Below are 15,170 nucleotides of genomic sequence, written 5' to 3'. Positions count from 1 at the left end.
TCAGAGTCCGGACGACAAAAGACGTGACACCAGGAAGTGTTTCCGTTGTTTTTTGACCGCGGACCGGAAAAAGCGTGCGGGGCGGCTGTCACAATAGTTCCTCAGGGGAGGAACTTTGTAGACTTTTTAAAAATATGTATTCCAATAAAATAATCTTTGGCATGTTTTAATGGATTTTAGCCTGTCATAAATGTAGTTAAGTGTAACTAATCCAATCTTACATCAAATGTATCACATCGCTGGAAAATTAACTTGATACGTGTTTTATTTTGAAAATCCCAGTGCGCAAACTCAGAATTTAAACTGTTAAGAGAAGTATGAGGAGACAAAGGGCTTTTAAACATGTTTTTATTTATTTTTTACTTTATTGGACTTTTACCTTATTTTGAATAATATTTACTCTGTGGAGGACTAAAGGTGCGATTACAATAACCAAATGTGGAAAAATAGCAACTCATTAAATATGAAAATAAATGAATACAAAATAAATAATTAGTCGAATAAATATATAAATATGACGTGTTTATCAAAGTGTTATTTACTACTGTTTCTATGACTTTATCCCATAATTTGTTCTAGTATTCTTTTTTTAAATGATTTATTTTATTTTGATGTCTTTCTGCCCTGTGCATCACATGTCGACAAGGTTATTATTTAAAATAATAATTAGGCTAAAGATCTTTGAATCGCAAGGCGTTTAAAGCATTACGGTGATTTTTATTCATACACAGTTTATGCTTCAATTCAATTTCATAGCGGGATGAAGGACGCAAAGAATGGAAAGTTTTGCTGGTGAAACCGGGACAAAGAGCTTCATTTGATCCTGTTCAGACTTAATTCAGAGTCAATTTATATATATATTATAAATATATAACAGATGGAATATTATTACAAACATCCGGCCACCAGAAGAAGAAAACAGGTAGTGGAATGATTCATAGCTTCACTGAACTCAAAACAGACAATTATTTATTCAAATGAGAGTCAAATGAGATGACATCAGTGAAGTATGACATTGAACATCATCATTATCTTTACAAGTCAGTTAACAAATGTTTCATTTCCTTTACAAGAGTAAGAGCAAATTATTACCAAAAAAAAAAAAAGTACAAAAACAAACCCGTATTCATTCAGTTATTAAACAAGGTTTTACTAAAGCTTCCATCACTGAATCGGTTTAATTATCACTTCATGTCTCTGATGACATTCACTTCACAGATAAATGAACGATCAGTGTAAACAGCAGAGTCCAGTCACCTCAGCATGCTTTCTCCTAAAACACCACGACAGTAAAGATTCTGCTCAGAACATCTTTGTTAGAGTGTAAGGAGCAGGCCCACCAGACATCATTCTGACCAAGGGAACATAGAGAAAGTAGTGAACACCAACTTCGTTTAGAAGTCTCCATTTTGCCCACACTTATGATAAATATTTTTCAAGTTATTTTTTAAGTATTTCTTGTTTTCAACCAAACATCTTCTCAGTGTAGAGAACCTGCTGATACATGAAGCTTAAGTGGAGTAGATCACGCTGCAGTAGTGGTTGTTTTTATTAAAAACTCAACCCCTCTGGAATCTATTAAAGCTGACATTAACTCAAGCTCATCACAGCCTCTGTTCCTCTTTTACACAGTAAATAATCCAAACATGAAGGTAGAGAAGACCCCAGTGTTATTATAGCTTTCCCCATGCACATGACCTAAAGGCGATCACACAGAAGATGTGAACGCGTCGACATGAAGGTGAGTGACAGCAGTGAGACCTGCAGGGGGCAGTGGAGAGCTTCCATGCTGGCAGTAGCAGCACACTGATAAAACTCAAAGAAACCGTGCTACCGAGCTAAACACCTCTCTGTGCTCCTGTGCTAATGAGATAATGTGCAGACATTTGGTGCAAAACGTGCCTCTTTTCTATGCAAATGAGCCTCTTTGCAAAAATACAGTCCAATTAAACAAGACCAGCGCCGATAGCCACGAGCAGTTACAGTGAAATGGTGAAGATTGGTGGTGACTGAAGCACATTTATAAGGCTGCTCCGTCATTTATTTTGGGACGCAGTGGAATGAAAAATAAATGAATAAAGCTCCCCGACGTGTTTTTAGTTTTTAAATGCACAAGAAAAATAAAAAAGGTAATTTTATAAATGAATAAAATGATTTATTCCCTCTCGTGTTTGATTTTACTGCAGTTGAAGTGTCACTGGAGTCACTTAGATGTGTTAAGATTTAAAGGAGTTGACCTGCAGAAAACTGCATTTAACGGCCCGACCATCAACTTCTTCAATGTTGAAGGGTTCAAGTCAGACGGACAAAAAATTAGAAACACCTCCCATTAAAAAAGCAGTTCAACAGCACACCTCCGTACAACTGAACATTATATTATTATTATTCTTTATAGTGTTTAAATCAGCTTCACAGGCTTAACACAGATATGAAATGCCCACAGTGTCCCAAAGACGAGTCAGCTCAGAGATACCAGGTCTGAGGTTTTTCAGTTTTTGTCATGTGTGATGTGAGGGGTGGGGGGGGGGGGGGGCTCTTCATGGACCTGATGTGCCCCTAAAAGTGGCCTCGATCTGCTCCAGTGTCTTGCCCTTTGTTTCTGGGATGAAGGCGATGGTGAAGATGATGTTGAGGACGCACATCGAGGCGAAGAGCCAGAAGGTTCCGGCGCTGGTTAGAAGACCCTGGAAGAGGAAAAGGTTTCATAGCTTCACATAAGATTACAAAAGGCAACAAGACTGTATACCCCCCCCAAAGAATGCTCCAAAAGCATCTACAAATTCAGAGAGTCAGTGATGCATGTACCGTTTCTAATGTTTTCCTTTATGAGAAAACGTTTTGACATGATGTTGAGTTGAACAGCAACAAGTTATATATTCTGTGATCACGAGGTCACAGTTTTAAAGGAGCAGTGTGTAGGATTTAGTGCCATCTAGTGGTGAGGTTGCAGATTGAAACCAACCAAATACACAACTGTGTCGGAGAACTACGGTGGCCTTCAGGTAACGTGAGAACGTGACAGTCTCTCTAGAATCAGTGTTTTGGTTCGTCTGTTCTGGGCTACCGTACAAAGATGGAGGTGCAACATGGTGGACTCAGTGAGGAGGACCTGCTCCCCATGTAGATATGAAGGACTTATGCTAAGCTAACGGAAACAACAATTCTTAGTTTCAGGTGATTACACACTAATAAAAACATAGTTATGAATATTATATTACATTTACTAATAGATCCCCTGAAATGCTACACGCTGGCCCTTTAACAGGATATCATGCCACATTCATTACATAACTATTCAAAGTTGATCAAGAGAGAAACAAATCTTTAACTACGTCCTATCTGGCCTCCCACCAAATAAATCACATGTCCCCAAAATCTATTTTTATGAAACCCCGTTTAGTCCTGCTGAGCACTCACCATCATGTCTTGGAAGTTCTTGGTGACGAGGAACGCCATGCTCCAGTTGGTGAGGACGCAGGCGGCGCTGGCGACCCCCCTCACTTTGGAGGGGAAAATCTCCGACATGACGAGCCACGGGATCGGACCCCAACCGAGAGCAAAACCTGAACACAGCAACAACTATCAATGTGGTACAGGACTACATCAACTTGCACTGAAGTACAAAGTGGAGGTACTGTATCAAATTTAAGTTAACACTTCTATCCCAATACAATATTGTCTTGTTTTTCATCTCCTTCCTGATCAGGTAAAACCACGTATCTCCAGATGTGTTGATGTTGAATGTTTGTGATGAGCTAAAGGATGAAGTGTTTCCTTTATGTGTTGAGAATACTTCTTCAGCTAAATAAACTCTTTAAAAAGCCTCTCGGATCAGCAGGAAAAAGCATCGTCACAAAGCTGAAAACAGGATGACAACAAAAACGTGACGCTCTTATAGAATATGATTCATTGTTGTCGATTAAACTAGCCAACATGATATGAAGGAGTTTGTAAAAACATTTTACAGGACTATCAATACTTTAACTACCTAAAGTACATTTAGCTCATTACATACTTTGACTTCAGTAAGGCCTTTAATGCAGGACTTTTACTTGTATTTTCATCGTGTGGTATTAGTATTTTTACTCAAGTAAAGGTTCTGAGTTCTTGTTCCACCTCTGCAAATCGCAATTACCAACATTTTGTGGATTTAGTCTATTTGGAGGATTAGACGCTTTGCAGATGACTCCATAATGCATCTCTGTGAATCCGGATGCAACAATGATATCCAAACACTACATCACATAAAGGCTCATCAGCAGCTAACTTACTCCACCTCTTGATAAATGCTCACTGTCCCCGACTGCAGCACAACAAGAACGTTTAGTGGATGTACGTTGACAGTGAGGAGCTGCCGGTTGTCCCCATTAGTCACTTAGACACAAAAACAAGTGAAATTGGTTCCATGTTCAGAAAGAGAGGCTGCCCTTTAATAACTGGATTAGATTAATGTCAGACCCTGGATCTCACCTGTGATGAAGACGGCCATGCTGGCCAGGGCCAGCCAGGCCAGGTCAGCGTGGGGTTCTACGCCAGCCTGGCTCTGGATGTCCGTGAGGCCCAGCGAGCTGGTGCTGTGAAGTTTGGACATCAGGTAGAAGTAAACCCCGAATGCTGTGGTGCTGATCGCCATTAAAACGCCTCGATTATGAATGGGAGAAAGAAACAAACACAGAAACACAATCCGTCACGTCGTGTCTGGTGCAGAAGAGAGAACTGAAGTGGTGACATCATTTCATTAAAAAACACTATCAAATTATTATTTAGAATAACCTCAAATACATTTTACGTAGCAGCTACAATGTTAGCTTAGCCTAGCAGTGCTAGCCTAGCACTGATCGATCCAGACTCCATTCAGAAAACAAGCATTTTAAAAGTACTTTGCTTGTCGTCCTGCGAACAGACCTGACAGACCATGAATTCAGACTTTTTATAAATCGTCAACGTTACCACGAGTCGTTTTGTTAACATTTTATCTGTTAAAATCTGTTTATTTTGGGTTCATGCCGCTGTAGTAAACCAGATCAATTGGTTTGTGGTCGTGTGGCTTGCTAGATAAAGTGGATACAGGTTGGTGAAACACCTCCAGATGACTTAATGAACCGGACAGGACACCGTTTGTAAAAACACAAATGGTCCTGCTATCACACGAGAAAATCCGCTTTGTGTTTGGTTCAAACATTAAAACGATTGGCTCCAAAGGATTATTTGAAATGTTAAAAGAAGTTAATTAAATGGGTTTAATATATCACATTTAATTGAAAATACCTGAGATTATGAGAAGGATTTTTCTTCCAGCTCTGTCCATGATCAGCGCCGCCACGCCCGTAAACACGACCTGAATCAGACCCACGATCACTGACGCCAGGTCGCTCTCCTGAAGAACAGCGAAATATTCACATCGATGTTTTCAACAAGATAGTCGTGTTTTCACTGATAGGATATGCAGAAAGTGCTGTCACTCTTACATTCATTTATACATTAAATTACAATTCCGTGTGGGATTTCAAGGTGAAATTTAAATAAAAAACTAGTTTTTGTTTGCTTTTGGATTCAGTTGTAGTTTAAAAGTTAAAATGATTGATCTGAACAGGTAGTTATTAAAACAGTAGATTGAACTACTTGAATATTTTTTCAGTACATCCTTAAGAATTTCATCAAGTTCTGACGAGAGAATAAAAGACTCGTCATCAACAGCACTGGACAGTAGCTGTAAAACACATTTGTAACTGCAGCTGAATTCAAAGTTAATTAGAAATAAATCCCATTTTAAAGCCTCCTCACCTTAAAATGCGCCTGTTCAAATATGTTCTCAGCGTAGAACATGATGGCATTGATCCCCGTCATCTGCTGGAATATCATCAGCATGACGCCTATCACCAGAGGCTTGTAGACGCCGGGGTCCTTCAGGTCGGACATCTGGAAACTAGAGCCCTGAAGAGGACAGAGAGACCTGGGTCACCAGGCCCTCACTGACTCAACCCTTTAGAAGGGATGTGATGTTTAGACGTGTGGTTGTATGAGGTACTTCTACATAGTCAGGGTTTTACTACAGTAGATGGAGTTTAGACACCTAAAAGAATCAGTTTAAGTGAACGCTATATTCAGAATATTTTCTTTACCTTGCTGTCAGACAGATCTTTATGACGGGGAACTGAAGCAGACATCTATGCTCTCTTCAGCAATAGATGTCTGCCCAAAAGAACTGTCCTTTTAAGATACAATCAGTGAGACATGTCATGGTCTGGGACTGCAGACTAGACTATGTGACCCTTTGACCTGAACCGTCCTGGTATTGGCTTCAACACTTCCAAAGAGCGTCTTCAGTGTCAAACGTTCTGTTGGTTTGAGCCTCCTCCCTCTGTTCCTGATCCACGACTCACCTGCTGATTACAGGCGTCCTCGATGCGGGCGCACTCCCACTCGACGGGGGCGTCGGGCCCCCGCAGGAAGCGCAGCGCCTCCTCGGCCTCCCGCCTCTTGCCCAGTGACAGCAGGAAGCGGGGTGTCTCTGGCATGAAGCACATGCAGACCATCAGCAGCGTCGGCGGGATGGAGCTGCAGATCGCCAGCCAGCGCCAGTCCAGGTAGAGACCTGCAGGACCAGGTCACACGTCACGGGGGCGGATTGGGTTATATTTGCATAATGAATTTATATTTCATTTGCTAACGTTAGATATTTACAACAGACATATTTAGCATTATGAAAATGAGTAATCTAGGGCGTTCGCCAACGTTAGTTGCCAGATCTTGAAGCATAATCTAACTGAGACAATAATCAGACTGAGAGGATGCTCCTGAAGCTCCTAATTGACAGATGGATCCTATTAAAAATGAAGACACAGTTATGACATCAGCTGCCTTAACTCTGTTGTCTTTAAATGAGAGGCCCAATAAGATCTGAGTTTCCCCCTAGTTGTGTTCTGCAAGTGTCAGGTCCTGGTGCACGACACACTGGAGGCTGCAGGACACAGCGGAGACTTGTCAGGTCCAGGTTCTCCTCACAAGCTGCTGCTTCTAAAATACATTCCTCTGCAGATCTGATTGCTCCACTGGATCGTTGTATAACGATCACAGTGTTCACCTTTGTGTCGAAAGGCAGCTGGTTAGTTTGGTTTTTTTTTGGTTCCTTTATATGACATCAACTAAATAAATGACCACATTCGTTACACATTGAAAAAAGGCCAGTCGACCCAAATTACATAATAAACATCTGTGTCCTCTAACAGGAGACAACCCCTGTGTGACACACCAGCGTCTATTAAATGGCATGCAGCTAACAAGATTAGCGAGAAGCAGCTATTTTCATGCAGGTCAATCAGAGACGTCGATGATCGCATCACATGATGGCCAGCTTTCAGTCTTCTTCTTCTTCTCAACCTCTAATTTAACTCAACTAAACTTCTAACTAAACTGTTTTAACGGGTGTTTGACCGAGAAAGAAGCGTTAATACAGATAACAACCAGAAGAAGGCTAATGTTATGTATTATGTAGTTGCTGTCATAATGGTGAGTGTTGTAAAGTTGTAAGTTACTTCATGAAAGAAAACCTTGATGATTCACAGCTTGTAAACTGAGACCTCGTGGGACTTTCTCAATAACCCGGAGTCAGACTTCACCGAATGAGGTTTAAGGACACCATAAACACATGAAACTGAGCGTAACATACCTGCCAGATAAGCTCCCATGATGCCGAACACCACCATGAGTTGCACGCAGGAGCCCAACAGCCCGCGTACGCGCTCGTGTGCCATCTCAGAGATATACAGCTGAGCGGAGAGAGACAGAAAGATCAGCACGCACCAGCTCTCAGTGATAATGAGCCCGAGGAGCCGCATTGTCTGGCTCATGTACATGTGACAAAAAGGTATTTTTATTCAAAGTTACATGCTGTGGCTTTAATGTGCAACAAGGCAGGAAACCACGGCGTGAACACCAACAAAGAAGAAGAATAAAAGCCCCGTCATAACAACACGGGGTTGAACAGAACAAAACACGCTTCTTACCGGGACGACCAGCGACGTGACCCCGCTGGCGACGCCCGTGAGCACCCGGCCGATGTAAAGCATCCACACGTTCTGCGCCGCGATGATGACGGTGAAGCCGAAGACGAACGGCAGCGAGCAGAACATCAGGGTGAGCTTCCTGCCGATCTTCCCCACCATCCAACCGCCCAGCAGGCCGCCGGCCGCCGCTCCCACCGTCACTATGGACTGAGACGCCAACGACACAGAGATTAGGGACATTTCAACTACATTTGGACTCCGAGCTGTCAGCTGTTCATCACAATATTGTCTGCTTAAAAATGTCTATATTGGAATGAAAAAAAGTTGCATTTAAAAACGACATATATTTTACAATAAATCCTTCAATGACTTCTATTGTTTCACCTCACAATCTGAGATGTAAATTGCTTTTTAACATGATCGTAAGCAACTCTTTTCTGTGTTTTTTACTTTTCATGCTGTCCCTAGGTTTTTGACCCCAAGTGAGTCCAACGTGTTTGGACAACATGTGATCACATTAAAACTGCTGATAAGTAAAAAAAAGAAACCACAACAGCACATCATTTAAGAGCTGTTCTGCTTTGTGACACTGGACCATCGTACCCCGAACCACGAGGCCTGGTCGGCGTCCAGCCGCAGCCGAGGGTCGGCGATCCTGGTGAGTTCGGGGATGGCGGGGGAGCTGTAGCCCAACACGAAGCCGAAGCTCATGGGACCCAGAACGGAGGCGAACGTCGCCAGGTACAAGTTCCTGTTCTTCACTTTGCTGTGGAGAGAAAGAGGAACAGAGCAAGAGCGTGAAGACCACAGGTTGGGGCTCTTCTCGTGCCTCCTTGTCTCCTCCTGCCTGTGACTCAAGAATAGAGTTCAGGATGCACACGTGTATCCTTTGTGGAAGTGACGCCTCCGAAGTACGGATGTCTCCTTTTGTTAAATGCCCGTTGCCCTCGACTCCTCACCTGTCTTCCTCAGCTCGCATCTCAGGTGGGAGGGACTAAGTCCGCGAGGGGAGGAGGCGAGGAAAGGAGGCGAGGACGTAAAAACTGAGAAGAGCCCGAGATCAAAGGAACGTTCAGCTGCTCAAATAAGTTAAAATGTCTCAGTGAAAGAGCAGGATGCTGTCAGCTCTATAAACTTACACGCTTCAATCTGCAAACTCTTTGTTTTAAGAATCAAAATAACATAATTTTAATATTTATGTCAACTACATTTTGTGAAAGTATCTCTAAACCTCTTGGCAAAGAAAACAATATGTTACCATTTCTGCCTGCTCTGTCTGTTACATATTAATATTAGACAGATTTACATTGTAATATTTTAAGTGGGCACTAAGACATGAATTAAAAAAAAATTATATTAATCTATTTCTGCCAGTTTTAACTTGATTTACATTTCTCATCGTCATAGTTTAAGTGGGCCTGTATTAGAATTCATTGTTCTGTACATGGCCCACCATCAAATATATAAAGAAACGTGACAAACCCGGCTGTAAATACTACTATTCCTTGGCAGCCATTGATTTCCATTCCTTTTTGAACGACATGAAACAAAATGGAACATTTGTTTAATCAACTAATTAGCATATCAGTTGATTTAAAGATGTATTAACTGGGTTAGTGAGTCATTTGAAGACTCTGGGAACTTGTGATGGACACAATTAAATCTGACATTTCAACAGCAGCTGCATAGTGCAGACAGTACATCAGAATGGATTTGACAAACATGAATGACTGATAAGATAGCCATGTGTCCAGAGTGCACTGATTGATTCTTTGTACTATATATTCGTCGGTTACTCATGGTACTGAATGGACCCTTGGAATGACAGACATTAAGGTGCATGCACATGACTCCAGCGCACGTGCCAGTGCCTGGAATGTGTGTTTTGTTATGCAGCATTCTGTCAGCAGAATACACTGAAGTGGTATGTTTGTGTGTTAACTGACCTCAGGTACGCGTCCTGCTCCGACATGAGTCCGGTAGGATCCCCGTCTCCGCCCTCCTCCCCATCCAGCAGCCGCGTCCTCTCGTTCTGGATGTCCATGCTGAGGAAAGTATCTAAATGTGTCCTCCTCCTTCTTCTTCTTCTTCTTCTTCTTCTTCAGTGTTTTATATGCATCAACAGGTCGAGCAAAACTAACCCGAGGGGGAAAAAAATCAACGTTTGTTGCGTTACAAACTGGCAACCGAGCAGCTACACGAGGACGGAACCGGGATACTAGAGGCTACAGTGTCACATTAACGACATTTCAGTTATTTACCGCAGAAACTGCTTCTTCCTACACCCCAACTTGCCTTGTCAACATTTAAGTCAGCTGATCTTCATTTGTGCCTGCTATTTCCTGTTTTCAAAATAAAGGTTCATGCTGTTGTTGCTTGGGGGACAGAGATAGTTAACGTTAGCTACGTGCTCAGCTGAAGTCGTGTCGTGTCACGCTATTACAATTGTCATTAAACAACAGTTTAATAAGCACAGTCAAACTGACATACCGGGCTTCCGCTGTTTTCATTGAAAAGTAGCTAAGCTAACTGGGGCTAAGCTAACGACATTTTATTTTGCAAAGCAGTCAAAGACATGTTACACGCTGTTTTTATACACTACTTAAAGTTAGTTACAATAAAGCTAAGACACTATTAACACTTGTAAAAAAACTAAATATTAAACGGTTTGACGTTCTCCGAGATTTCTTAGTTTCAAACTTTACCGGAAATGACGTAAGGCGGAAACTCTCGCTCAAAGTTGAACGTTTAGAAAATAAAAGCCTCAGTGTTGAAGTTGGTTTCCACGGTGACAACCAGATGTAACTTTAATTTAGCGACTCTAGAATAACAGCAAAGAGCAGATTAACGCAAACTGACTATCTGAACCACACAATGGACAATGAACAAAAGGTAAAATAACATTAGTTTTTTAACAATAGCAAAGTCTGTTAACTTTAGCACCTTGTTAACTACGAGTTTTGAGTTGAATTGTATTTATTTATTTTCTTTCTTTCTGTATCAGTAATTAATAATTAACGAGTTAAAGAATGCATATCAAATAAATACTTAAATTAGATAATAAATTAAAGGGACAACTCAAATGTTGACGAGGCAGAGGAGGTTGAAGCTTATTATACATTTATATTATACCTCCGGTTTTATTCCTTGCCACAAGTTAACCCCTTTAACAGATATACATCCATTATTTACATTTTTTTATCACATTGTCTTTCTCTAATTTCAAACAACCTCTGAATACAGTTAAAGCAACAGATTGTGTACTTTGTAAAATGATCTGTGCAGTTTTAATATCACTAGATCACAACATTGTAAAGCATGTAACATGTTATGTTGATTACTTGTTTGTCGGTTGGTTTGTTATCCAATCGATGTCTTATAGCTCTTTCGTTATGTGTAAATTGGATAAGTGTTGTTTATTTCTGTGTTTCCCTTAAACCTCCACACAGTAGTTAATGTTCTGTATGGAGCTATGAATCCAACACAGTGAGCTCTGATTGAAGAAATCAACTTAAACTAACAACTACACTTTTTTCCTCTGAGAAAATGTCCTGATTGTCAGTCGGCCTCATCCTCTTTATTTCGTAGTTCGGTACCCCTTCAGGAAACGCTGAGATCTTTTAGTACATTCAATCTTTTGTGTGTTGACTGTTCACCAGCAGGCAGAAGAGCAGAGTTTATTTCCCACCGCTGTGTCAGAAGAGGAGCTGGAGGAGGCCCGGAGCAAAAGCTCCTTCAAGCAGCTTTTCAGCTCCAGTAAAATCTTTCTGGCGCCGGGAGAGAAACGGCCCCCAAGACCAGAGCTACAGATGAGCCTCATCACCCAGAGCAAGGCTGCACAACAGTGAGAAACGGGGATTAAAAGAAGCAAAGACACATTTTCAGGAGGCTTCTACTTTAGCCTCACTGTTTATTTGTGGTTTTGTACCAAAATAGCGTTCAGTAAGATACTACAAAGCCAAATGTGGGGGATCTTTGCTGAAAATATCTATGTGACATCCAGTCAGAGCCTTTCCAGGTGTGAATAATGCTCATAGTGTGTTTCTCTGCAGTTACACCGATGGAACCGAGGCAATGGGAAAGTCCCAGTATGAGAAGGCTGTGATCTGCTTCTCCAAAGCCATCACACTGCAGCCGCAACAGGTGCTGATAACAGGACACATGTTGAAATGTACTGATTGCTGTGACGCTTTTCATTTAGATTAAAGATGCAAGGGTCATTTATTGTTGTTATGCAACACAGAGATGCACAAAGAATTTCAGTTGTAGCCATTTGTAAGACAACAAACACACAACAAACAGTGTCCTGCTGGGTGGTGGAGTAGCCTCAGGTCCTAGCTGGGTTAGCTTAGCTTCCATCTGGGCTCTCCTCCCTCTCCTCTCTGGGGCAGTTTGGTGGCATTCTGGTCCAGCAGGTCTGGCTGGTTGGTCGGCTGTGGAGCGGTGATCGTCTCAAAGTCTGCTGCTCTTAATCCTCACGCCTCCTTTTCAGATGTTGATGAATCATCAGATCATATAATTAGATTGTAGTAAAATAGATCAGCTGTTTATGGGACAAAAACTGTGATAAATAAGCTTTGTTTCCAGACACAGGCAGTAATAACTCTGGTGCCTGTTGGTGTGAGATGTTTTAATATGCTCCAGTAGGTTCCTGTGTCTCAGACCTCTGCCGCTGTGTGTTTCCAGACCGGGCTGTATGTGAGCCAGGCGGAGGCCTACCTGCAGCTGTGTGACTTCCAGTCAGCAGCGGCCTGCTATAAACGGGCCGGGCTCCTGGAGCCCGGAGCCTGCGGCCCCCGCTTGGCCTTCGTCTACTACCTCCAGGTCTCCACGACACACTCCTCTGTTCTGGGTTCTGTCTGGGGTTCACTGCTGCTGTTAGCGTGTGTCTGTCCACAGCAACTTAGAGACGGAGAGGGGAGTCAGAGGTGGATAAAGATATATGGAAACATATCTCTGAGATCCTAAAACATTAAACGTGAATTTAAATTGTTCCAAGTTGAATAACCTCAATGTGCATTCAACATGTCAGTCGATACATTACATTCTTTATTCTCTTCTGTAGTTTTTATAATGAATCCCAGTTGAATGACTCATGTGTTTCTTTGCCTCCTCATATATTCTCAACTTTTCATCTGAATATAAGAAGTCTTTCCAGCAACTATGACAAATTAATTCATTATTTATTTCTGCCTCTTCCTGCACTGGGATGTTATTTATCTCTGTTACGTTTGTTATTTTTTAAATTGTGCAAAATAAACTAAACTTAAAACTAAACTTAATTATTCCAAATAAAATAGAATATTTCTATATTTATGGACAAAAAACACTGAAATCTTGTGCAAAGAAAAAAACAAAACGTTTACAAGTTGAGCTCTAATTGTAACATTCCCGCTGTCCAATAGATTCAGTATATCTCTTCTGTTGATGTGTGGCTTTTAGCTTTTTACTCTGTAATGTTTTGGTTTATTGTATGTATGACATTGACGTGTATTAACTCTTAACTTTGCTGCCTTCTTGGCCTGATTTCCATCGCAAAAGAGATTTTTTCTCAATGGATTTCATCTGTTTGCATAAAATCTATTATACAACAAACAAAAATATAAGGAGCAGAGAAGTGAACAAAAAGAAAATGACATGAGCGAGTTTCACGGATGAGTTTGGGCAGAAAAAATGAAATGTGCATTTTGGAGAATTCAGACCAGTTTCTGGGTTAAAAAGCGATGGGTTTGGACTCAGTTCAGCAAAGATAATCCAAAAGTTCTGGTTTGTTCATGATTTACACCCTTCATAAGTATCTCAGATAAATGTCTAAACATACAATAATTGAAAGGCGATCGCTCTGTTTGCTGTCGTCTCAGGGCCAGTGTTTGTTTGACCGAGGCCTTTTCCTCGAGGCTCTGGAGGCCTTCAGCAAAGCTGCCGAGGTGAAGCCCGGCTGCAGGGCCCACGAGGTCAGAAGGTCAGCAAGCTGCGTACTAAGATCCGTTTAAAGTTGTTTGTGCTGAGGTTTACTTACAGTTCTATCCTGTGTTTTACAGAGATATGACACCAGATATACGTAGGTATATGTCATAAGATATCTGTACATTATAGATCTAAATCAAAGCATATTATTGAGCAGGTAAAGGGACAAACAAGTACTCAAGATGTGATGTTTACAATCTACAGTTTTGTTCCGCTGATAGTTCTTTTTTCAAATTCACACACATTGATCGTCAAGCCTGCAGGGGGATTATGCATTTGGTCCTGTGTGTGTGTGTGTCTGTCTGTCCGCGGCTAATCTCACATACTTACTATTGCAAACCAAGTCTATCTACAGGTACAAATAAAATACCCTGCTTTATGGTCTGTTTGACTCTAAATGGACCATAATGTACTCAATGAACATCATGCTGTATTGAAGAAGACTTGAAACTAGAGATTGAGACCATAAACTCATGTTTACAATGTTTACTGAGGTAATAAATCAAGAGAGAAGTAGAGTCATTTTCTCATAGACTTCTATACAACCAGAGGAGTCGCCCCCTGGTGGACACTAGAGAGAATGCAGGTTTTAGGACACTTCCGCATCGTCTTCACTCGGCAGAACCGGAGGTTGCCGCCTGAAGTGATGTAGTTGCCGATGTGTTTTGTACCTTGTGTTCCAGTCTGGCCTGTCTGACGGCTGCAGGTCACCACGCTGACTGTCTGAAGCAGGTGAACGACTGGATGCTGTCGGACGGTCCCACATCCGACCTTTACGTCCTCAGAGCCCGACTGCTCAAACTGCTCAACCAGGTTACGACTTCAGATACTATAGACCAGCCGCATTTACACGTTACATCTCAGGCGGTGAGCTTATGCTGTAAAGAATCAAGAAGAAAACTTCCTTCAGGTCCTGCAGGGCCGCAGACAACAGAAGTGTTTTGTATCAGGACTTAAAATCTTAAGGCTGTTGCACCAACAACTAAATCACGTTTGATCAGTATTGAGAGGCTTGCTTACAGTTGAAGCAAAAAACAAAGGTCTGTGGTTAAACTCCCAGTGATTTCCTCTCGTGTCCAGACGTCACGATGTTATCGGGACGTGAAGTCGGCGTTGGCGTTGAGCCCTCGGTGTCCGCAGGCCGCGGCCCTGCTGCTGCAGCTGCAGGAGGCCGGCGAGGAGGCCACACGCAAGGCC

The 15,170-nt window shown here is 41.8% G+C and overlaps 2 protein-coding genes across 2 annotated transcripts; one reads left to right on the top strand and one right to left on the bottom strand.

Annotated features, from left to right (window-relative positions):
* Nucleotides 1-952: 952 nt before the first annotated feature.
* On the bottom strand, nt 953-10,317 carry slc2a8 (solute carrier family 2 member 8). Its single transcript, XM_031878937.1, has 10 exons — nt 9,953-10,317; nt 8,610-8,772; nt 8,007-8,213; nt 7,670-7,769; nt 6,384-6,595; nt 5,785-5,934; nt 5,269-5,377; nt 4,471-4,641; nt 3,418-3,563; nt 953-2,684 (listed from the first exon to the last, which is right to left on the bottom strand). The coding sequence occupies exons 1-10, from the start codon at nt 10,048-10,050 to the stop codon at nt 2,538-2,540; spliced, it is 1,503 nt and encodes a 500-aa protein (XP_031734797.1). The 5' UTR covers nt 10,051-10,317; the 3' UTR covers nt 953-2,537.
* A 533-nt stretch (nt 10,318-10,850) lies between these two features.
* LOC116400840 (tetratricopeptide repeat protein 16-like) lies at nt 10,851-15,162 on the top strand (the record flags this gene model as incomplete). The annotated part of the gene is made up of 7 exons (XM_031878926.1): nt 10,851-10,898; nt 11,669-11,850; nt 12,059-12,149; nt 12,693-12,830; nt 13,868-13,968; nt 14,657-14,786; nt 15,054-15,162. Coding segments are annotated over exons 1-7 (769 nt in total), but the record flags the coding sequence as incomplete, so codon positions are not given.
* Between the last annotated feature and the right edge of the window lie 8 nt (nt 15,163-15,170).

This window comes from Anarrhichthys ocellatus, unplaced genomic scaffold (genome assembly GCF_004355925.1).
Source record: "Anarrhichthys ocellatus isolate YVR2014 unplaced genomic scaffold, GSC_Weel_1.0 scaffold210, whole genome shotgun sequence".
Classification (NCBI taxonomy): domain Eukaryota; kingdom Metazoa; phylum Chordata; class Actinopteri; order Perciformes; family Anarhichadidae; genus Anarrhichthys; species Anarrhichthys ocellatus.
Note: the sequence above shows the minus strand (reverse complement) of the source record. Positions and strands in the feature narration are given on the sequence as shown.

Bases quoted from the DNA above. Each gene is read 5' to 3' on its own strand.
- slc2a8 (XM_031878937.1), bottom strand. From the start codon at position 10,050: ATGGACATCCAGAACGAGAGGACGCGGCTGCTGGATGGGGAGGAGGGC. The intron at 8,214-8,609 runs GTACGATGGTCC...TTGGCGTCTCAG, and splicing joins ACCAGGCCTCGTGGTTCGGG to TCCATAGTGACGGTGGGAGC. The intron at 2,685-3,417 runs GTGAGTGCTCAG...TTCCTCTTCCAG, and splicing joins AGAACTTCCAAGACATGATG to GGTCTTCTAACCAGCGCCGG.